The sequence below is a fragment of the Acomys minous genome (assembly GCF_964271855.1).
Source record: "Acomys minous genome assembly, chromosome: 5".
Lineage (NCBI taxonomy): Eukaryota > Metazoa > Chordata > Mammalia > Rodentia > Muridae > Acomys > Acomys minous.
Window position 1 is genome coordinate 72,503,524 of NC_140494.1, and position 23,495 is coordinate 72,527,018.

Below are 23,495 nucleotides of genomic sequence, written 5' to 3' on the forward strand. Positions count from 1 at the left end.
GGGTAATAACAACAGTAGCTTCGCACATGGAAACTCTAAGGCATTTTCTGTACGAAGGGAACAAAACTGCAGTATTTCAGAGTCCACCGTTTTCCTGCTGGTTGCTATTTTCCAATTTGGAACAGCAACTTCAACTTTTTTTTTTTTTGGTTTGAATCCTTCCATTGTCTTTATAGATACTTATCAGATTATTCTTTAGACCATAATTTCCACTCCTTTGACCACTTTCCTAAGACATGAATGTTTTCTTTCTTTTTATTGTGTGTGTGCATGGGCACATGTGCATGCTCTATGAAATCAGAGAGGGTGTTAGAGTCCTGGAATTGGAGTTTGGGGTGCTTGAGTATGATGTGGGTGCTGGGAAAAAGAACAGCACGTGCCCATAAACATCTTTCCAGCCACTAACAAGTTTCACACACACACACACACACACACACACACACACACACACACACACACACACACACACACACTTATATATGTGTGTGGTAACTATTCAGGGAAGACCTTCCAATTAGTCACAGAGTGTAATTACCCATTGCTGTTTCCTTCCACAAAATCTGGGGCCTCTGCTCACATCAGGCAGAAAACACACACTTCATGGATTCTGTGGCTGTGCTGCCATTCATGTGCAGTGAAGCGTATTATAGTTTTAAAACTCTAGTCATTAGGACACTGACTACTTTTATAGAGTAGACATTTAAACTTGTTTTAAATCTGCAAAGATTTCTCGAGTGTGAAATTAATATGCTAGAATTTTATTTTATATATTATTTTTACTATTTCAGACTATTTTGTAAGTTTCCCTCTGAAAAAGATCCATCCAGTTCCCAGTTCCCCACAGTGTGCAAAGAGGGGCTCATCTTCCCATCTACAGTGTGCAGAGAGGGGCTCATCTTCCCATCCACAGTGTGCAGAGAGGGGCTCACTCCCATCCACAGTGTGCAGAGAGGGGCTCACTCCCATCCAGTGTGCAGAGAGGGGCTCACTCCCATCCACAGTGTGCAGAGAGGGGCTCACTCCCATCCACAGTGTGCAGAGAGGGGCTCACTCCCATCCACAGTGTGCAGAGAGGGGCTCACTCCCATCCACAGTGTGCAGAGAGGGGCTCACTCCCATCCACAGTGTGCAGAGAGGGGCTCACTCCCATCCACAGTGTGCAGAGAGGGGCTCACTCCCATCCACAGTGTGCAGAGAGGGGCTCACTCCCATCTACAGTGTGCAGAGAGGGGCTCACTCACATCCACAGTGTGCAGAGAGGGGCTCACTCCCATCTACAGTGTGCAGAGAGGGGCTCACTCCCATCCACAGTGTGCAGAGAGGGGCTCACTCCCATCTACAGTGTGCAGAGAGGGGCTCACTCACATCCACAGTGTGCAGAGAGGGGCTCACTCCCATCCACAGTGTGCAGAGAGGGGCTCACTCCCATCTACAGTGTGCAGAGAGGGGCTCACTCCCATCTACAGTGTGCAGAGAGGCGCTCACTCCCATCTACAGTGTGCAGAGAGGGGCTCACTCACATCCACAGTGTGCAGAGAGGGGCTCATCCTCTGTGCAGTGTGCAGAGAGGGGCTCATCCTCCATGCAGTGTGCAGAGAGGGGCTCAGTCTCCTCACAGTGTGCATAGAGGGGCTCATCCTCCCCACAGTGTGCAGAGAAGGCCTCATCCTCAGTGCAGTGTGCAGAGAGGGGTTCATCCTCCCATCCACAGTATGCAGAGAGGGGCTCATCCTCCTGACAATGCCTGTGCTCAAGCTTTGCCTTGCTGAACAGATGAACTATGTGCTTCATGTTCATTTGTCTTTGGGATGAACCATCTTTACGACTCATCTGGAGTTTTTTGTCTTGTTTTTTTTTTTTTAACATAACCTGATCTTTTCCTTATGAATTTTTACTTTAGATGATTGCTTTTTTTTGTATACAGACTAATGTTAAACTCTGTTATATAAAACATAAATAAATATGAGGAAAACACATTATTCAAATTAAGTGTGTAAGAAGAAAGAATTCTAGAAGAGACATTTTTAATTGAAAGATATAAGAAGACACCAGGGGCTCCCAGTGGAGCTGGCTGGGTAGAATTGACACAGATGCAGATATTAATGTGACTCCTGCAGGAAGCATGCCATTTCAGACTATTGAAGGGAAAATGTGATTTGTTTTGAAACAGTGATTTGGGATTGGAGAGATGGCTCAGCAGTTAAGAGCACACACTGTTTTTTTTTGTTTTGTTTTGTTTTGTTTTGTTTACAGACTAACAAAGTTCAATTTCTAGCACTCATATCAGAAAACTTACAGACTACTTGCAACTCTAGCTTCTGGGGGGTATGATGCCCCCCTCTTCTGGCTTCTGATGGCATATAGACTCATGTGTGCATGTGCACACAGACACACACACACACACACACACACACACACACACACACACTCCCTCAAATACACACACTCACACATACTCTCATTCAATACACACACATTCACATACTCAAACCCACACACTCATATACACACTCTCACACGACACACACTCACTCACACAATACACACACACACACACACACACACACACACACACACACACATACACACACACAATTAAAACCAAATCTTGATAAGCAAACTGTATTTACACATTTAAGCTAGGATGACCTTAATCTTGCTCTTTAAAGATACTTGTACAAAATACTTGCAAATCTTTTTCTAATGTTAAAAAACCCAAATGTTTTCTGTGTTTTAAAAGACAGCCCACCAGTCACGGGGAGAGCGGATGAACAGGAGTGTCTGAATCTATATGCTATAGCACAGGTCTAGTGCGGTTTGCTTGACGCTGTTAGTTAGATGTCTTGCTTGCTCTCTAGTTCTAACTGCAACTCTCACGGGAAAGCACAGACAGAAGTGTTGGAAGTCCAGAGGCTAGCCTATGCTGGGTCTGTCTTTAACTGTTCTCTGTGCCATCTCACCGCTAGTTTGTAGCTCATCCGAACTGCCAGCAACAGCTCCTCTCCATATGGTATGAGAACCTCTCCGGCTTACGGCAGCAGACCATGGCAGTCAAGTTTCTCGTGGTCCTTGCGGTGGCTGTTGGACTGCCCTTCCTGGCTCTCATATACTGGTGCGCTCCGTGCAGCAAGGTATGTATGTCTGTGAGGCCTGCAATCCGTCTGTACTTGCATTCTTCCCAGTAGACAAAGTTCTAGGTCCAAAATGAAAATCTGATGGAAGCACATGGGTTTAAGTAAACTTTCTGTTTGTTTGTGTGAGAATTTCATACACGCATGTAGTGTATTTGAACACATCCACACCGCATTCCTTCCCTATACACACTGCTGTGTCTCCCCAACTTCGTGTGCTCTTTTAAGGAACCCACTGAGGTCATATAGTGCTGGCAGCATGTGCGTGCCCAGAGCACGGGCAGCCAGCTCTCATAACTGCATCCCCAGAGAGAATGGAGAGCCTCACTCCCATAAGTCTTCAGTGCATAGGCAGCCAGCTCTCATAACTGCATCCCCAGAGAGAATGGAGAGTCTCACTCCCATAAGTCATCAGCACATGGGCAGCAGTTCCCTTAACTGCATCCCTAGAGAGAATGGAAGGTCCACTCCCAGCAGCCATCAGTGCCTACAGCTCTTCAGCCAGGGGTGGGACTTCATGACCTCCTCCCCGTGACAGCATGCTGAGGCTTTGTCCGGCTTGATTTGCACACATCTTGTGCAAGCATCACAGCCATGTTCAGCTCACGTGTGCGATGGCCTGGTCATGTCCAGACAACACTGTTTGGCTGCAGTCACTCACCACCACTGACCCTTACAGTCTTTCCCCCCTTTCTGTCAGGGTGATTCCTAAGCCCTGGGAGGTCATGGTGCAGCATAAATGCCCTATTTAGGCTGAGCACTCTATAGTCGCTTATCTTTTTTTTTTTAATATTTAAAAAAATATTGCTTACTTACAATAGAAATAGAAAAAAATCCTAAAAATTCACCTGAAACAAAATATTGTCATTACTTATATGTGAAATAAAATGTCACTCTATTAAGTTATTTCCTTTTTTTCTCTAAGTGTAGAGGTACAAGTAATTTTGTGGATTGAGCTCATCCATCAAGGCTTTCCTCAATTTTGATCACTATTCCTTTCTTTGTTTCTCCCGCAACAGTGTTTGAAAGGAGAGATATATTTTGTCTGTATATTAGCTTGTGTGAACAAAGAACAACAATACAAGTGCTCTATAAGGCTCGTTTCCCATAAAAACTATCTGTAACAGGGAGAACTTGCACTGAAGATATGCAGCGATGGTCCCCTGATTTTTAAGCATAGTCTGTTTGCCCAGGCTTTGGTGGAAACCAGGCCTTCCTTGCTTTCCTGGTGAAAGTTCAAACAGAATGAAGAATTATTTTTCAGGACTGAGTGTTGAATTCAGGACCTTGGGCATGCTAGGCAGCTCCCTACCATGGAGCTCCATCTATAATTCTTTTTGAACTGTTTATTTTGAGATAGGCTCTCTCACCAAGTTGACACTCAGGCCTTGACCTTGTGGTCCTCTGATGAGACTTACACGTAGCCGAGCCTACAGGTCCACTACACCAGGCCTGCGGAATACTGACCTACCGTTCTCCTATGGGGCATATGAGTTCAAAGGTTGCATCGCTAACAATCTTTCCTTCACATTTTTGAAGCCGTCTTTCTAGTTCTGTGTAAGTCTCAAGGCTGAGAGGCTGACTGAAATAATTCAAAGGTAAACATCCTCTGGGCCATCTATTTTGTGTGCAGGGTAGACATATCAGACAATGAATGCAGTTCCAAGACAAAGGCGGGATTCATTGTAAGCATCGTTATGTGGGGGAGAACACACATCAGCACTTCCAGCATGCTGTCTATACCCCAGGCACACTGCCAGCATTTTAGGCACTGAGGGGCCGCATACTGATGCTCACTGGGATGCTGGTACAAGGGCTCTTATGCTGTGGGTACGTCTTCACTACTTACAGCAATGATGCTAGAGACCACGGGAAACACTGTGCTTTCTCCTGAAAGTGAAATTCACCACCATGGAATGTCCCCCTTATTATAATACGTAAGATTAAAACTTGATGATGTATAAAGTACACATTGACACACTATTAGTAATAGATTTATTAGAAATGATATTTGTAGTGCAGTTTTTAATTAAATATTTTTGTTTTTTACATATCAATTTTTCTTATAGAAAGTTGTATTCCAATCCCCCAAAACACTTATTATTTTCTCTCTCTCTCTCTCTCTTTCTGTACGTGCGTGTGTGTGCATGTTTGTGCATGTGTCTGTGTGTATATGTGTGCATGTGTCTCTATGTGTGTTTTTGTATGTATTCATGTGTGTGTATGTCTCTCTGTGTATGTTTGTGTGTCTCTGTGTGTGCATGTTTGTGTGTATGTATGTGAGTATCTCTCTATGTCTATGTGTGGGTGTGCTAGGTGCTTATGTGTGTGTGTATATGTGCATGTATCCGTGTGCTTCTGTGGGTGTTTGTGTGTGCATGCATATGTGTATATGTATGTGTGTGCATGTGTGCATGTATATATGTGTCTCTGTGTGTGTTTGTGTGCATGCGTTTGTGTGTATGTGTGTATGTATGTGTGTGCATGCATGTGTGTGTGTATGTTTATGTGTGCATGTATGTGTATGTGGCAGCTTTGTGGAGTTTGTTTTTTCCTTTCATTTTCATACGCATTTCAGGGATTGAACTTAGTTTGTCAGGTTTGGGCAACAAGAACCTAAGAACCTGCACCTCCTCAGACACTCCTATTTTTACAGAAATGACAAATTCTTCTTAAAGTTAAAACTTTTGTTTGGCAGCTTTATGTCTTTATAGAATAAATTTTAGTCATTTTACCTCATACCCCTCCCGCCCTTAGTATACTTGAAAGTTCTGCATTACTCAATTTTTACAACTCCCACGGTCTTGTACAGTAGGAACACCATGAAACACCCCCATACGTGGATCCCAGCCCGACACTAGGTAAAGCCCTTCAGAAGCACGGGTTTGCATGATGACTTCCAATTTTACAGTAAGAACACTTGAGCCTAGAAAGGTTAAGAAGTCTGCCCAGACTTGCAGCTGATGGTAGGTTGGTCAAGGAGTTAACTGTTAGGAAGTATGGTTACAGCCAACTGCTGAGTTCTCACACGATCTTCAACTTCTTCTATTTCCCTTTCTTTCTGAGTTAGACTCTCTTGGCTGCATGTGTCCTAACTAGCCCTCTCCTGGGCGCGGCTGCACCCTGTCGGCGGATCCTTTGCTTTTACTTCTTTTCCTCAAGCCCTCAGGAGGTGGAGGGCAGTGTCTGAGCATCCTCGCTCACACCCTGTATCCATGGATTCCAGACAACTGTTCTAAAGAGAATAGTCTTCTTTTCTTGTGAGCAGCGAATGAAAATCCTGAGGCCTTCCCAAGGCCCCTGAAGCTTTCATTCAGCACATCTGTGGTTTGTTTCAGATTTACACATTTCTCAAATTTTAATTGAATCTTCACTATCTGGTTCCTATCACCACTTCTTCTGCTCTGGTCACGGCTCTTTCTGACATCTGTTTTCAACCCTAATTTATAAGCACTGAGGCAAACAGTTTAAATGAGCATTATTAAAGTATTTTTCTCATATCAAAATTCTGTTTTATTAGCTATTATTTATTCTTGGAATGATGATGAAGTATTCTCATCAGCAATGAACTAAACATTATTAAAGGGCCAAAGAACTGATTTATTTTAATAATGATATCTTTGGCTAAATTGATGCTTTTACTTAAAATATTACTTATATATCCACAAAATATGAGCAAAGCTTTAGGAATATATAACTCCACAAGGTCCTTGTTTCTCTGTCATTTGCTCATAGGTGAAAACCTGAGAGTGAGATAAAAAATGCTTAAAGGAAAGCACTTCTTTTTAATTATTTTTAATGCATATTTTTAAAAACTTTTGTTAATTTTGATGGTTTTCTTTTCTTTCTTTTCTTTTCTTTTCTTTTTTTTTGTTTTTTTGTTATTTTTGTTTTTCAAGACAAGGTTTCTCTGTGTAGTCTTCACTGTCCTGGACTTACAGTGTAGACCAGGCTGGCCTCGAACTCACAGCAATCCTCCTGTCTCTGTCTCCCGAGTGCTGGGATTAAAGGAGTGTGCCACCACGCCCGGCTTGCATAATTTCCTTTTGTTAAAATGCTTTTAATTGAAATGGAATTACATTAATTTCTCCCATCCCTTTATCTTCCCAATCCCAGCCTCTGAACTCCCATGTTCCCACATCTCTCTAACTGGTAGCCTCTTTTTTTTTTTTTTATTACTATTGTTACACACATTTATTTGTGTGTATGGATGCACGTGTATCCACTTACCAACTTCATTTTGGTGGTGATGCTGTGTGTATGTTTCCTGACCTAACCACTGTTCATTTAGACAACCAATAAAGCCTGCCCCGCCCCACCGCAGGAGAGGCTAAGTCTCCTCCCAGCAGCAAGAGCTGCTTCTGGTTCTTTGTTCATTGTTACAGTTTTCTTGCTTATTCAGCCTGTTCTGGGACAGACGCTTTCACAGCAGACACTCTGGTATTCTGAGCTTCATGATATTTCTGCCTGCCTTCCATGAAGTCCCCTGAGCCATGCAACAGCTGTGATGTAGATCTATCTGTTAGACAGGGTCACCCAAGACTGATCTGTTGATTTCTGTGTTGTGTCCAGGAGTGGTTTTCTGTGCTGGTCTCCATTTGCTCAGCAAAAGACTTCTTTCACAAGGGATGGTAGCTACACGTACATGTGGGTATAAAGAAAGAGTTTAGAATGTAGCAAGGAATCATGATTGTGTAAGAAAGTGCAGGTAGTATTCTTTTTTAAACTCCATGACCTCACCAGCCCTGGCAAGTTGGCTAGGCTTCTAGTACCACGCATAGTCTCTCTCTCCTCCTGAGTGGACCATAAGTCCAGTGAGAGAGCAGTTGGTTACTGCCAACATGTGAGTGTCACTCATTGGGCCTTTATGCATGCCTTGCTGGTGGCTTCTGTGCTTTATAGGCATTGCAGCTTGGTAGGACAGCTTACATAGAAGCTGGCTGGGCCATATGAAAGAGGATTTTCAGGTCATATCCAGAGCAAGAATCACCCATGTCTTAAGTGTGGGATACCCTCAGTGATGGGGCCACTCAACCCTGAGAGGCACTCAACAGCCACATCTCTAGTCTACACTGTTCAGGAAGTTGCTAGGACTACCTTTACCAACCATTCAAAAGGAGGTTTCTTATACTTGGTTACTTGAGTTTTTTCTTAGCATTTGGTTCTTATGGGGAGTATTGTCAGTCAAGTTGCATAGCAGCATAATTTTCTTATACATCACTTTGGAAATCAATCTGACACTTTCTAAGAAAACTGGGAATAGTGCTACTGCAAGACCCAGCTATCCCACTCCTGGGCATACATCAGAAAGATGTTCTACCATAGAACAAGGACATTTGCTCAACTATGTTCAGAGCAGCCCTATTCGTAATAGCCAGAATCTGGAAACAACCTAGATGCCCCTCAACAGAAGAATGGATGAAGAAACTGTGGTACATTTACACAATGGAATACTACTCAGCCATAATTTTCTAAATATTTTTTGTATATATATATGCTGTAATTTTTGGTAAACTAAAACAATATGGTACCTTGAGGTCTCATCAAATATCTTTGATGCTATTTGTTCTGTGTTTCTCCTTCTCCTTCTGCTGCAGGACATTTCCTGGCTTTTGTGAATAGGGTGGCTATGTACACTGTTGAGCACGTATCAGTGGTGTAAGATGCTGATCCTTTGGGCATATGCCAAAGAGTGGCATGCCCAGCTGGGTGAAATGGTAGACCTACTTTCAGTGTTTTGAGCATTCTCCATACTGACTTCTAGAGAGGCTGTGCCAGTCTTCATCCCCATCATCAGAGAGTGGGGGTTCCTCTTTCTCTACAACATCATTAGCATTTGTTATAAGTTATTTCATTGACTTTAGTCATTTTGAATTCGGTGAGATTAAATCACAGTTTTTTTAAGTTTACATTTTACTAGTTGCTAAGGGTGATAAACATCTTTTGAAGTACTTCTTAGCTATTTCTTCTATGGCAAGCCTTTGTTTATATCCCTAGCCCATTTGAAATATTTGTAAAAGATTTTTTGGGGGGTTATAAAAAATGATGCTCCACCATACAACAAGGACATTTGATCCTTGATGCCTTTTCCTCCCTCCAAACACCCAATATGAGCCCCATTGTTGGCTTTCAAATTTGTGCTTTTTCATTAATTGTTTTGTACATACATATTTATATATAAATACAACCTCCTCAGTCTGTATAATCTTACATATTTGTTACATATCATATAGAGTGCTGTCTATGTCTTCTCCTAGCAGTTTCTCAGTTTTACATTTTAAAGTGAGATCTTTGATCCAAGTGGACCTAATTTTTTTTTTGTACAGCATCATAGATAAGTATTTAATTTTATTCCTCTGCGTGCAGACATCCAGTTTTCCTAGCGCCATTAGTTGACGATGTTGTCTTTTCTCCAGTGTGTTTTTTCCCTCTTAATCAGACAGCAGATGGTATAGTTAGAAGCATTCTTGTTTGGATTCTCTATGTTGCTCTGTTAGTCTACCTCTCTCTGTGTGTACCAATACTAGATTGCTTTTATTATCATAGCTCTATAATATATTTGGAAGTCTAGAATAACAATCCCCAGTGGCTTTCTTTTTCTTTTTTCTTTTCTCAGAATTTCAGTGACTATCTCTGGGCTTTTTTGATTGCCTATGAAGTTTAGGACTTTTAAAAATTATTTGTAGAATAGGTTGTGGTATTTCAACTGGAACTGTGTTGAGTCTACAAATATCTATGCCTAGGATGGCAATTTTCATACCAACCCATGAACATGGGACACGCTTCCATTTTCTACTATCCTTTTTTCCTGTTTTCTTTTTATTATTATTATTATTATTAGTTTTACTCTTTTAAAAAATAAATTTATATCCCAATTGTTACTCTCGTTCATATCCTCCCATTCCTACCCTTCCTCCCTCCTCCCCCCCTATTCCTCTCCCCTGGTCCTCTGAGAGGGGTGCCCTCCTCCCCTACCATCTGACCACAGCCTATCGGGTCTCACTAAGATACACTGCATTCTCTTCCTCTGTGCCTCCACAAGGCTGCTCTGCCAGAGGGAGGCTCCAGAGTCCACGTCAGAGGTAGCCCACGTGGGAGGTAGTCCACATCAGAGTTAATCCACATCAGAGGTAGTCCACGTCAGAGGTAGTCCACATCAGAGGTAGTCCACATCAGAGGTAGTCCACATCAGAGGTAGTCCACGTCAGAGGTAGTCCACATCAGAGTTAATCCACATCAGAGGTAGTCCACATCAGAGGTAGTCCATGTCAGAGGTAGTCCACATCAGAGTTAATCCACATCAGAGGTAGTCCACATCAGAGGTAGTCCACGTCAGAGGTAGTCTACATCAGAGTTAATCCACATCAGAGGTAGTCCACATCAGAGGTAGTCCATGTCAGAGGTAGTCCACGTCAGAGGTAGTCCACGTCAGAGGTAGTCCACGTCAGAGGTAGTCCACATCAGAGTTAATCCACATCAGAGGTAGTCCACGTCAGAGGTAGTCCACATCAGAGGTAGTCCACGTCAGAGGTAGTCCACATCAGAGTTAATCCACATCAGAGGTAGTCCACATCAGAGGTAGTTCATGTCAGAGGTAGTCCACGTCAGAGGTAGTCCACATCAGAGTTAATCCACATCAGAGGTAGTCCACGTCAGAGGTAGTCCACATCAGAGGTAGTCCACGTCAGAGGTAGTCCACATCAGAGGTAGTCCACGTCAGAGGTAGTCCATGTCAGAGGTAGTCCACGTCAGAGGTAGTCCACGTCAGAGGTAGTCCACGTCAGAGGTAGTCCTTGTCAGAGGTAGTCCCTGCTAACCTTACTAGAGGATCCACAAAGAAATTGAGCTGCCAATAGGCTACATCTGAGCAGAGGGTCTAGGTTCTCTGTATGCATTATCCTTGGTTGGTGCATCAGTTTGTGCAGCCCCTCTGGGCCCAGATCTGTTGGCTTTGATGGTCTCCTTGTGGCGCTCCTGACCACTCTGGGTCTTTTCCATGTCCCGATTCTTCCATACAACTCTCATTGCTTTGCCCAGAGTCTGGCTGTGAGTAGCCAATATCTGTCCTGATCCCCCACTGGGTGGAGTCTCTCAGAGGACATCTATGTTGGGCTTATATTCATGTATAAATGAGTATATACCATGCTTGTCTTTCTGGGTCTGGGTTACCTTACTCAGGATGATCTTTTCCAGTTCCATCCATTTGGCTGAAAATTTCATGATTTCCTTGTTTTTAATAGCTTAGTAGTAGTCCATTTTCTGTAAATGTACCACATTTTCTGTATTCATTCTTCTGTTGAGGGACATCTAGGTCATTTCCAGTTTTGGCTATTGTGAACAAAGCTGCTATGAACATACTTGAGCAAATGTCCTTGTTGTATAGCAGATTATCTTTCTGGTATATTGCATGGTAGATCATCTTTCTGGTATATCCCCAGAAGTGGTATAGCTGGGTCTTGTGGTAAAGCTATTTCCAGTTTTCTCAGAAAGAGCCAGATTGATTTCCAAAGTTGTTGTATAAGTTTGCACTCCCACCATTTTCTATGATTTTTTTTCACTCTTCAGGGGTTTGAAGTTTACATTGTAAAGTTCATTCACCTTAAAATTGGTTTATTCTTAGATGTCTTAAGGTCTTTGGTGATATTATAAAGCAGAATTTGTTTATGATCTCTTTCTTAGTATGTGTTTTTTTGGTCATATCACTTAGTTACAAGACTGTTTTGATTTCTTTCTTGATTTTTTTTTCTTTGATCCACACATCATCGAGTTGTTTAATCCAAATGAGTTTATAAACCTTTTTTGTTTTGTTTTGTTTGATGTGGATTTTAAGTTGTGTTGTGTAGTGGTCTGATAGGATATATGGGATGATTTTGATTGTTTCTGCTTTGTTTGCTTTGTGTCTCAGTCTCTCAGGTGCTGTTGAGTAGAATCTATTCCCTGGCATTTGAGTGGACTATTCCACAGATACCTGTTAGGCCCATTGGATGTAAGATCTCATTTAACTCTGCTGTTTCTCTGTTCGTTTTTTTGGTGCAGGTTATCTGTTTATTGTAAAAAATGGGGCATTGAGATTGCCTACTATTATTAGGCTTGTGTTAATTTGTGTCTTTAGTCCCATGAACATCTTTTGTATGAAATTTGGTGCACCAGAGTTTGGTTCAGATATATTTAGTATTTTTATATTCTCCCGATTATTTTATCCAAACACAAACCCAGTGGATAGGAAGAAAAACTTTTAAAAACTGAAATTAATGAAATAGAAACAAAGAAAACAATACAAAGAATCATTGATTCTAAGAGCTAGTTCTTTGAGAAGATAAACAAGAACGACAAAGCTGTGGCTTACTAACCAAAAGAAGGAATGAGAGGACCCAAATGAGCAGAGCCAGGAAAATCATTACAACATACACAAAAGAAATACAGAATATTGTAAAAACCTGTTCTCTGTTAAGTTGGAAAATATGTTAAATGGATTAATTTCTTGATTTATTCAAACTGTCAAAAATTAAGCCAAGAAGAAACCAACAACCTAAACCGTTATGGGATGAGACTGAAACAGTAATAAGAACACAGAGAGAGAGAGAGAGAGAGAGAGAGAGAGAGAGAGAGAGAGAGAGAGAGAGAGAGAGAGAGAGAGAGAGAGAGAGAGAGAGAGAACAATACTAAGATATTTCTGTTATGTGTGTTGTGGCAGATGGGGAAGATATTACGAGGACCATTCATGAAGTTTGTAGCACACGCAGCTTCCTTCACCATCTTCCTGGGGCTGCTCGTCATGAATGCAGCTGACAGATTTGAAGGCACCAAGCTCCTCCCTAATGAGACCAGCACGGATAATGCACGGCAGCTGTTCAGGATGAAAACATCCTGCTTCTCGTGGATGGAGATGCTCATTATATCCTGGGTAATAGGTAAAGACTGATTTCCTGCCTTGTTCCTTTTTGCAGCCTTAGCAATTGGACTGAATCATGCTGATTCTTCCACACGATCAGTTATACAAATGTATGCAGAGAGGAACAGTGGTCCATGCACAGCGACTCTCTTTGTGATCATACACAGTTGCTATGGTGACCTTATTACCAATGTCACGGTGTCTTCATATGCCATGTGATACTTGCATTCACATGCGCCCAAAGGAAGAAAACTTTCAGGATACTATTAATCAAGCCCACCTTAAGCAAAACCTCCTATGTGTAGCTTGGGAGAACTTTGATTTTAAACTTGAAAATAACCATATTCTTTTATCTTGAGATTTAAGAGAAAAAGAAGACAGTAGCTATTCATTTTTGTGGAAAATTTATTATGTACAAGGAATTGTGCAAACTCCTTGACATACATCAGGCCACACAGTTTCTCTGTACCTCAGATTTCCAATCTGTGATATATAGCATCTATTTTATTGAATTATGTGAGTATTAAGTAGCTCACATCCTCAGGTGGCTTGTGAAAGCGAAGCAATTCAGTCTGAAGCAGTACAAGATTTGATTTGTCCTTAGAATCCACTTGCACCTGTGGATTGTCGCTAACTACAAAGCATGTCTCATGGATATTTATGAATAAATACATTAAACAGCTATTGAGTCATTGGATAATAAGGATACTAAGTTAGATGGGAAGCAGTCTTTCCATTCAAGGAAGTAATCTGAGTAACAAATGAACAGGCTGATAATTAACTGTCATTTGTGGAAGTATTAAAATGCTGCCCTAAGTACCCATTAGACATTTACATCTGAGTGAGATAGAATGCAGAAGGCATGGGAGCATTAAGTGATGGTATGTGGACCTATGACAAGACTGGAACATGTGACATATTACGAGCTTGTCTTAGCTCGTATCTGGGTGGGTGTTTCACAGATGTGGGGGACAGATGTGAGTTGTTAAATGGTCAGAGGGCAATTTCCCCCTTTAGAACATGCTTCGGAAATGTCTTTATGGTTTTGAGGTAGGGGGAAGCTTGAAGGAGAGGTGAGCCCAGGGGCTGAACCCAATTACAGAAAAGTCAGCTGAGTTCAGCACGTGTGGGAGAGGACCTGAGACTGGCTTAAAACTTAGACTGTGAAAACCCCGGTAACTGTTATGTGTCTACGGAGGGAGCTGTTGTGTATTAGGAGGTGGGTACTGTCCTCCTCAGGGGGGAATAGAGATAGCCATGCTTAGGAAAAACTGTTCTTCAATTTGTGATTAACTCTGAATGTCTGAGCATTTCCAGGGATAAAAGCTAACTAAGTCATAGGAAATATGGCTCCTGGAGGAAGCCTGGCCCTAGACACATTTCCAACAATCCTTCATTCTCACATGACGCTGAAGGCTCCTCAGTGTAACTATGTGGAGTGTGAAGAGAGACTCAAGAGGTCTTCATGCAGAACCTCCCATAGTCCGTAGGTCTGCCCTATCAACTGTCCGTCTCAGTCACCCAGAGAAATACATGTAGTCAATGTCATGTCACGTCTAGAACATCCTTGTCTCTTGTCTTCTTCATAATGGAGCCCAATGGAGGACCAACTGAAATATTAGGAAGCAGCATGACAATTGCAGGATGATTGTTCTAACTCTGTGAGGTAATTCAACAGCTACTGAGTTATTCAACACTTTTAAACCACTTCATTTCATAGACGTGTTTCAAGGAAAACAGTTTTGCCTTGGTTTTACTAAAATGTTGGTAGATTTTGGACACATGACAAGAGTAACTTTTCTTTAATTCTTTCTTCTCTAATTTAATTGACTAGAAGAGATATATTTTATCTCTGCTCTGTGACTTGAGAGTAAATACTATTGTATAGCCTTTATCTCATTACACTAGGAGCTATGAGCTCATTTTAATATGTTAGTATAAGTGAAATGTACAATACAGAGATTGGAACATAAGAAAGGGTCAGTGAATCTCAGATAACTATAAGAGTTATTACACTTTTTCACTGGGTATTATCTGTTTTTCCTATATAAGGTGAGCATTTCCTATTAGAAAAGAGATTTCTCTTTAAGTTCAAGACATAATTTTGAAAAGAAAAGAAATTTTATTGAATTAGAAATAATGAATGCTCACTTCATTCTTTATTCTTCTAGTAATATGATTTTTTTTAGTATAGATTTAGATATTTTTTTCTCTAAGAAACAGAAGCTGAGAATATATTAAATTAACATTTAGTATTATGAACAAACACATTTCCAGTGGTTCAAATGCCCTGTTAACTTTTGTTTTATTTCAGAAATGATTTCACAATGTTTATTTGAAGAGAAAACAAAAGTAAAGCCCACAGCTATGCACATGTAGGACATTTCAAGTTCCTTGCTCACTTGCTGACACTAGTATTTACTTATTTTTTTATATTTTTTTGCAAGAAAGCAACACAGCCTTCTAAAAATATTAATGAGAAATAGCCTATGTAGGTCACAGGATGGATGTGTTACATTGGTTAGTGGAAAAGACTGATGTTCTTTTTTTTAACAGAAAGCAAATCCATGTGATTTTCATTTGATGAAAAATTGAAAAACCAAAGAGTAGAAGTGATATTCCAAGAGATTGTGGCAAAGGAGAGTAACTGTAAATCAACTCTAGGAGGGACACGGGGCAAGGACTGTGCTTGAGAGTGGTTAATGCTCAGAAGTCGAAGGGTCACTTGTTTGTCACCCACAGTGAGCTACTGGGAAAGCACAAGCAGCTAACAGGTTAAAGCCACCATTGCCCTGCTGTGGAGATCACAGCAGTAAGGTTGACAAAGCAGGGTGCTTGCCTGTTATAGCAACTGTAGAGTGAATGACAGTAAGTGACCTCATAGACAGCTCCTCAGAAGATTAGCAAAGTCACTGCTGCATAAGTGACTCCACAGAGTGTTCCTTGGAGGGTTTGGGGAGTTTACTTTTCGTCTCTGAAGGTGATAGAAAGAAGAGGGGTTCAATATTCTAACTTGAATCTTATGCCGTTGGTGGTAGTGGGGCTCATTTAGAGAAAAAGATGATGAAATATACCTGGAAGGAGGGGGCAAGCAGGGCACATGAACATGAACGTTCAGGCTGCCTTTGGTTCACAGGTAAGTGTGGCTCTGCTGGAGAAGAACACATGTTGGGTTGCTGTTTAGAGAAATTCAAACGCAGAGGGGGGGGGGAGGGAGAGAGCTGACGCACTCCTGCTCTAGAGTGCGGAAATAGAACCAGCACATTGTCTTTGAGGAGGTAGTCCTCACAATCTGGCTACAGAGCTAGCCTCCCTCAGAGGTAGTGAGTCACTCACCCAGGGCTGTTTAAGCAGTGTGGTCTCTGTGGAGGACTCCCCTGCATCAGAGAGAAGCCAGATTCCACTTGGGCAATTTCAAAGGTCCTTAAGCAACAGCCCTGGGGGTGGGGGTGGCAGAGAGAGAACCAGACAGCCATGCCTCCTGTAAGCTGAATACCTCCGAATGCTACCAGTAGTTTGTCAGCTGCAGAAAGATGCCCTTTGTGCCATCAGAAAGATGGAGGAAAGGTATATGAGGGAGAAGGGAAAGCTTCAAAACAACCGGATCGGGTGCGTTCTGATGGATGTCCCCTTCATCCCTGTGTATCACCAGACTGTGTGAGTGCAGATGTTCTGCAATTCCTGTGCATTCCTCTGAATCACTGTAGTCTTTGCTGAGGTTGGAAAAAACCTGGGGATCACACCAAGAACTTAGATGTGTTCAGCTTTTTTCACCCTGTTTATTGTTTTGGTGTGAATATGAATCTTGCAATATTTCCTGTTATGAATTTGTAAGAGTTCCTAGGAAGTCCGTGTTAATGCTGCCTTAACCTAAATAATGAAATCATCTGCCTGAAAGACCACATTCTCTGATTCTTTGTGCGGTACTGAGAAAAGCACATGGTGTGCTCTTGGGCGCCAAAGACTATGGCGTTTTCTTAACCTCCATGGGGCTCCTAGGCCATTGGATTGACATGTTCTGTGATGGGCATGAGGTGACTGTGAGAACTGGGGCAGGAGTTGCTAAGAGTTAGGAACTCAGCCCGCATCTCAGTTAGGAAGTTGTTTGTGGGAGAAGTCTGGTATCAGGGGTGAATCGTGTTTCCCCAAAGGGCTCTAAGAGGAGATGGTATGTCAGATTTTAAACTTATTTATCACCAAGTAATATTCTTCAAATTAAGAAAGAGAATATGTGAAAATTATGAGTAAATCAAAGAAGCAAGAACTCAAAGGTGTTTGCCATAGCTTCTTCACAAATACCAGCACTGCACTCTACATTGTACAATGTTTTATTTGTACGTCCTGATCTTGCAAAATAGGTACAAGTTGCATCCTCATTTTGCAAGCTGCGTTCTAGAGTGTTTAAACTTTTTGCCAATGACTCTGCAGCCAGTTATCAGAAAAACAAAATTTCACAGCATTAAGTTTTTTGAAAACCATGAAATATAATTCAAAATTGCATAAAAATCAACTGCTATTAGCACAGTGGTGCTAACTAGCTACTGTAATATCCTCTGGTCTTTCAAGATGCTTTAACTTCATGGTGTGTGTTCTGGTCCCCCAAGATATACATAGAAATACTAAATAAACAATATTTACCCTGAAAGAAGCACACATTTAATAAGAATTTTTGTGAGGAAAAAATGTATGTGTGTGTCGGGGAGGGGGATGCAGAGGGCAGATGCACATTAAACCCTGATGTTTGTAGAAGGAGGGGAAGCATCTTTGGTTAGATGTGTCCAAGCTGTCATTCAGACTAAGAGAAGTATGGCAGGGCCATTAGTCTTCGAACCAGAGTCCCCATCAGAGGAGTCCTATGTGTGTCTCAGTCTTAGGCTAGGAGTGGCTCACAGAAGGAAAAGTGGAAGTGGTTTTCAGTAGGTGGTAGCTGAGGCTCATGGCCAAGAAAGGTTCTGTAGTTGGAGGTGAGCAGGCTATTTACGCGACCTGTAATTTACAATAGTTTATACGAAGTTATATCAAATGTCTGTGTGACTCCATTGTAAAAGTGTGAGCCCTTCCATTTTGAGTGTGTGCTTATATTGTGTTTGGGTTACTATAGTGAACATTTTGTGTGTTTTCCATTACTAGAAATAAAAGATCAATGTGGTACTTTTCACTTGAGATTCTTTATTAATATCTCTTGATTGCTTTTTGGTAACTCAATGATATTGTTAGTCTGGGGTTTCTGGGGATGGGGAAGGAAGGCTAGGGATAAGTTTACAGTGCTATGACTATCAGGTGAGACCTTTCTAATTGTTTTTCTTCATGGAAGAGCTAAACTTAGAATGAAGTTGATCTGATATATTAATCCTTTACTGATGCAGGCATGATATGGGCTGAATGTAAAGAAATCTGGACTCAAGGCCCCAAAGAGTACTTATTTGAGCTGTGGAATATGCTTGATTTTGGCATGCTGGCTATCTTTGCAGCATCATTCATTGCAAGATTTATGGCCTTCTGGCATGCATCCAAAGCCCAGAGCATCATCGATGCCAATGACACTTTGAAGGACTTGACAAAAGTCACACTGGGGGACAACGTCAAATACTACAATCTGGGTGAGTTTATATCACTGTGTAAACTAGTGAAGATAAAATATTTTCTTGTGAAAGAAACATCAGTAATAATAGTTTTTTCCACAGCTCACGCAAAATTGTTTTGATAGCATCTGTATTTGAAGAATAAATCCTTATACAAAGACTTGTGCTTTCTGCCTCTCTCTGATTTATCTTCTGACTGATTTATTAACCACAAGAACCATCTCATATTGTCTGTAGATCAAGTGGATACATGCCACATCTTCTGAGAATCCCTATAGCAGACCTTACATTTGAGCATTTTCTATTATCTTCTTCTTTTTCTTTATGAGTCTTTGGGTGTTACCCTTATAAGACCAAGTTTCCAAAGAGCCCAGAACAAGGTATTAGATCCACTGAAGCTGGAGTTACAGGCAACTGAGGTGTTCAGCACGGGTGCTGGGAACTGAACTCGAGTCCTTGCAAGAGCACCAAACATTCTTAACCACTGAGTCCCGTCTCCAGAAATACCATTTTTCCTAGTCTGTTTAAATAGTTCACATTAGACAGTGGTACAAAATAGGTGGAACAGGATATCTGTCTTCCATATCATGAAAGAATCCTCTTCCTTCTAATTTCTTGTAAAATCTCTTATTTTGGCTGCAGTTCTTTTCTGTAGCAGTGTGAGAAAGAAGAGATCTCATTTTGGGCCCCTCCCCCTCACATATTTCAGTAACCCATAGATTGCTTTGCTTTTTAAACTCACTTGACTATTTATCTAAGGCATAGACCTGAGCAAGCTCCATTTGTGGTGTTTCTGTAAGAACGGCTTTGAGTAGTAATAATAGATCAAATATGGCTTCCTCCTTCTCCTCCTCCTCCTCCTCCTCCTCCTCCTCCTCCTCCTCCTCCTCCTCCTCTTCTTCTTCTTCTTCTTCTTCTTCTTCTTCTTCTTCTTCTTCTTCTTCTTCCTCTTCGTCTGTAGTGTTTCTTTGTGTGGTCCTGGTTTTCCTAGAACTCTCTTTGTAGGTCAGGATGGCCATGAACTCTCAGAAATCTGCCTACCTATGCCTTCTGATTAAAAGTGAGTGCTACTACCCCTGACCAAATATGGCTTCTTAATGCAGGCTTTCTCTGACCATTTGATAGGATGGCATGGTGATGGAAGGAGTTCATCAGACATTTGTCTAATTGAATGCATTCAATAACTGTGAAATGTTGAAACAGAAAGAGGAAAGTTCACATGTGAATTGTGTATACATAATAAATGACATTTGGCTTTAAATAAGAAAGAACATGATTATTGCAAAGGCTATGGTGAACATCATGCTACATGAAACAAGACTGGATGGAAAAAACCTCATGATCCCCCTTCATAATGGTGGTTGTCATAAACGGAGTCATATGGGTCAGAGAGAAGAAAATAGTGTAGTCAGACAGACACAAGCCACAAGATGGTGTTCTGCCATACAGCATCGTAGCTGTAGTTACCAACGGTGTACTGCACATGGGAAAACTGCCAAGACTGTACATTTCAAATGTTCTTACCACACTGAAAAGTATGTGAGGTGATTGATATGTTAATTACATTAATTTAATCAGTATGATATGTCGACATATGTGACACAGAACACACACATGAATTTTAAAAATTTATAATTGAAAAATTCCCTTTCTAAGATATATAAACTGTTTCATAGCAAAATAACTTTTGAAGTCATCAGGAGGGCCCTCAGTAAATAGTAATGGCACACTTTCTGACTAGCCATTAAATGAGTTGAGAGATAAAACAAACAAGTAAATAAATGAATATGGAATGGCGTCCTGGTGTCCCAATCAGCATTCCTAAACCTGATAAAAGGGTAGATGTTATAAGCCTGAGCCAGACGGATCACCGTGACTGAGCTTCAGAATTTGCAATAATTATCCTCCAATTTCCAGCAAGCAATGGGCCAGGCAGTGTTCTCAATGGGGGGTGGCTTGGTGATGGCAGTAAGTGGTTGATCTTGAGGGATGCCTCTGTGTGACCAGAGAAGCCCCATGAGAAAGATGCTACTTCCAGTCACATGATCAAAGTAGACTTGCTACCATCCCAGGTTAACAAACCAGGTAAAAAGTGACTAAGGAATGGAAATAAATGCCAATATTTGCCAAAGGAAAATGATCCTTCCCATAGAAACTTGGCTTGGGGAGGAAATATAATCTTTAAAAAATTTATTGCAAACTCTTTGATAAGAAGTCTATTAACATTCAACTGGCACCTTGTGGTTTCAATGTGTGAATTAGTAAAGCCTCCTCACTATGAATTCTTAGTATTTATTTCAATCCTGTTTTTATTTAAGGAGTCTTAAATATCTATTTATAGGCAATAGCCAAAACACTATAAAAAGAAATCATATTCATAAGTTATGTGTTATGCTTTCCTAATTCCAATTCCCTGAAAATAAGCAAATTCAAATTTATAATCATATTTTCTTGCTTCTTACACGCTGTTTTGCATTTCTTCATAATGGTTTCTTAAGTGGGTTTTGATAGCTTGATGTAATAATGCCAGAAGAAATGATTAATGAATTATAGAAAAAATTGTAGCAAAAATACACTTGCTTCAATGACCAATAAAATGTATTCCGAGTAAGTTTAAATAACAAGGCTGTAGGCCTTTATATAGGACCTTATTTTGTAGTTATAGTTCAAGATTGAATAATAAATGCTGTATGTGAACTTAGTAAATTTTCAAAGGTTGTGAGAGCCCTTGGAGCAGTTCTACCTCATCATTAGAGAGAGAACAGTAAAATAAACCTAAGAGGGCAATTTGTGTATGTTCTTTCAGTTGCATATATAGCCACCAATAGAAGCATTTGCTCAACTGGTCTGCCAGGAGTTTTACAGATTAGGAACTATGCTCTATGGAGAATCCATAGCAAAGTGCCCCTATCAAGCAAAACATCCTGCACTGAGACGTTCTTCAGACCAGAGACTTGTACTTGAGAAATGTGACAATACATTTATTTTTGTCAGAAAAGAATTTGCCTAAATAAGCAATCCATAGGAACTTACCGTAATCCTTGTCTCTGATTTTTTTTTTATCTCTAGCCAGGATTAAGTGGGACCCTTCTGATCCTCAAATCATCTCTGAAGGTCTTTATGCAATTGCTGTGGTTTTAAGTTTCTCCAGAATAGCTTACATTTTACCAGCAAATGAAAGCTTTGGACCTCTGCAGATTTCACTTGGAAGAACAGTAAAAGATATCTTCAAATTCATGGTCATATTCATCATGGTGTTTGTAGCCTTCATGATTGGAATGTTCAACCTCTACTCCTACTACGTTGGTGCAAAACAGAATGAAGCCTTCACAACGTACGTGGTGCTACCTGTCGTGATGGCAGGAACTGCATATTTAGAAGGGGAGTTGCTAAACAGCAGTATGCTTTGAGTCAGACCTCCTCTCCAGGTCTTCTTCAGCAAGATGAGGAGATTTTTTAAAGTGGACTGCAAGAAGACTACTATATACAAACATTTCTGTCATAAAATAATGATAAATAATATTTGTAGAGCCAGATTATATGGAAACCACCTCCCACACATACCTTTGTTATTCTACTGTCCCCAAAAGAAGAAACCAAAACTCACAAGCTAAGCAATGTTTAGAGGCTGCATAAGTGTTGACGTTATTTGCTAAGTAGCATCCAGTGTCCTTGAACCTGTGCCTTTCTCTTTAGTGGGCACTCCCAGGGCGCTGGGTATGAGGACAACTGCTCTCCCCGTTCTCTTTCCCAGAACCTATCATTGAACAGATTATAAGTAGCAGCAGCTACAGGATCATGACTTACATCCACCCCCTGACACACACTGTGAATTATTTGTGCTGGAATAGATATCTTAAATGTCAGAGCCTCCAGGTCACATGACAAATAACCTCTGAAGAAGAGCCTACTGTTTTTCATATTCTTCTCAAGTGCATGTTTTTTTCAATGGAAAAGTAAACCAACTGAACCCAGCTTAACACGGGACAAGTGATCATGCCTAAAGCATTACATTTCTTCCCAGGGCATGCCAGGAATTCTGGTACCACTGTCTATATTTATAATGTCATATTTTCTGATATCTGCTATTGTTTTCTATTTATTTTGGGTGAATGGAAGTACAGATGAACCAGAGACTGAAATCACACTAGGAAGTTGTAATTTTCACGTAATTCATTTAACTTTTCCAATACAAATCCATTGATCACTTAAGCACCAGTGTTGTTACTTACAGTTACATCATGGCCTTGACTGTCTAGTCAATGCTAAAACTCAAGCTATATGCTTCACATGCACAACATCACACCTTTGCCATGAACCTAGAGTTGTTATTTGCCCATTATACAGAAGGGAAACTAAACATTCAGATGAGCAGTTTTCTCATGAGTACCTAGTAATTTACAGGGATGTTGAAACAACTCAGATTTTTGATGATGCTATTATTGTTATTCGCATCTTTTCTCAAGTTCCCCTTTCTGTTGTTTGTTTTCCCAGAGTTGAGGAAAGCTTTAAGACACTGTTCTGGGCTATATTTGGGCTTTCTGAAGTGAAGTCGGTGGTCATCAACTACAATCACAAATTCATTGAGAACATTGGTTATGTTCTCTACGGCGTCTATAATGTCACGATGGTCATTGTTTTGCTAAACATGTTAATTGCAATGATCAACAGCTCATTCCAGGAAATTGAGGTATGAAATCCATATGTTTGTACAGTACGTGTTTACATGTTTCATGTATTGTGAGGACCAAGTAATCAAAGGGATGAAGCATTCTCTCCCGGCTTCATCATTTCCCGGCTCTCCATGCTTGTGTTGGTCTAGGAATGCAGAAAAAGTTTAACTCTGCCTTTAAATGCAATCCTGATGGGATATGCCAAGGCAGCTACATA

The 23,495-nt window shown here is 40.9% G+C and overlaps 1 protein-coding gene across 2 annotated transcripts in view; it reads left to right on the forward strand.

Moving 5' to 3' along the window:
- TRPC6 (transient receptor potential cation channel subfamily C member 6) overlaps window positions 1-23,495 on the forward strand; it is a 114,658-nt gene that overhangs the window by 77,390 nt on the left and 13,773 nt on the right. For both annotated transcript variants that reach the window (XM_084783137.1, XM_084783136.1), the window contains 5 exons: window positions 2,967-3,131; window positions 12,826-13,042; window positions 18,390-18,623; window positions 21,675-21,939; window positions 23,100-23,295. In XM_084783137.1, the coding sequence (XP_084639263.1) occupies window positions 2,967-3,131; window positions 12,826-13,042; window positions 18,390-18,623; window positions 21,675-21,939; window positions 23,100-23,295 (1,077 nt within the window). The remainder of the gene's footprint in view (window positions 1-2,966; window positions 3,132-12,825; window positions 13,043-18,389; window positions 18,624-21,674; window positions 21,940-23,099; window positions 23,296-23,495) is intronic.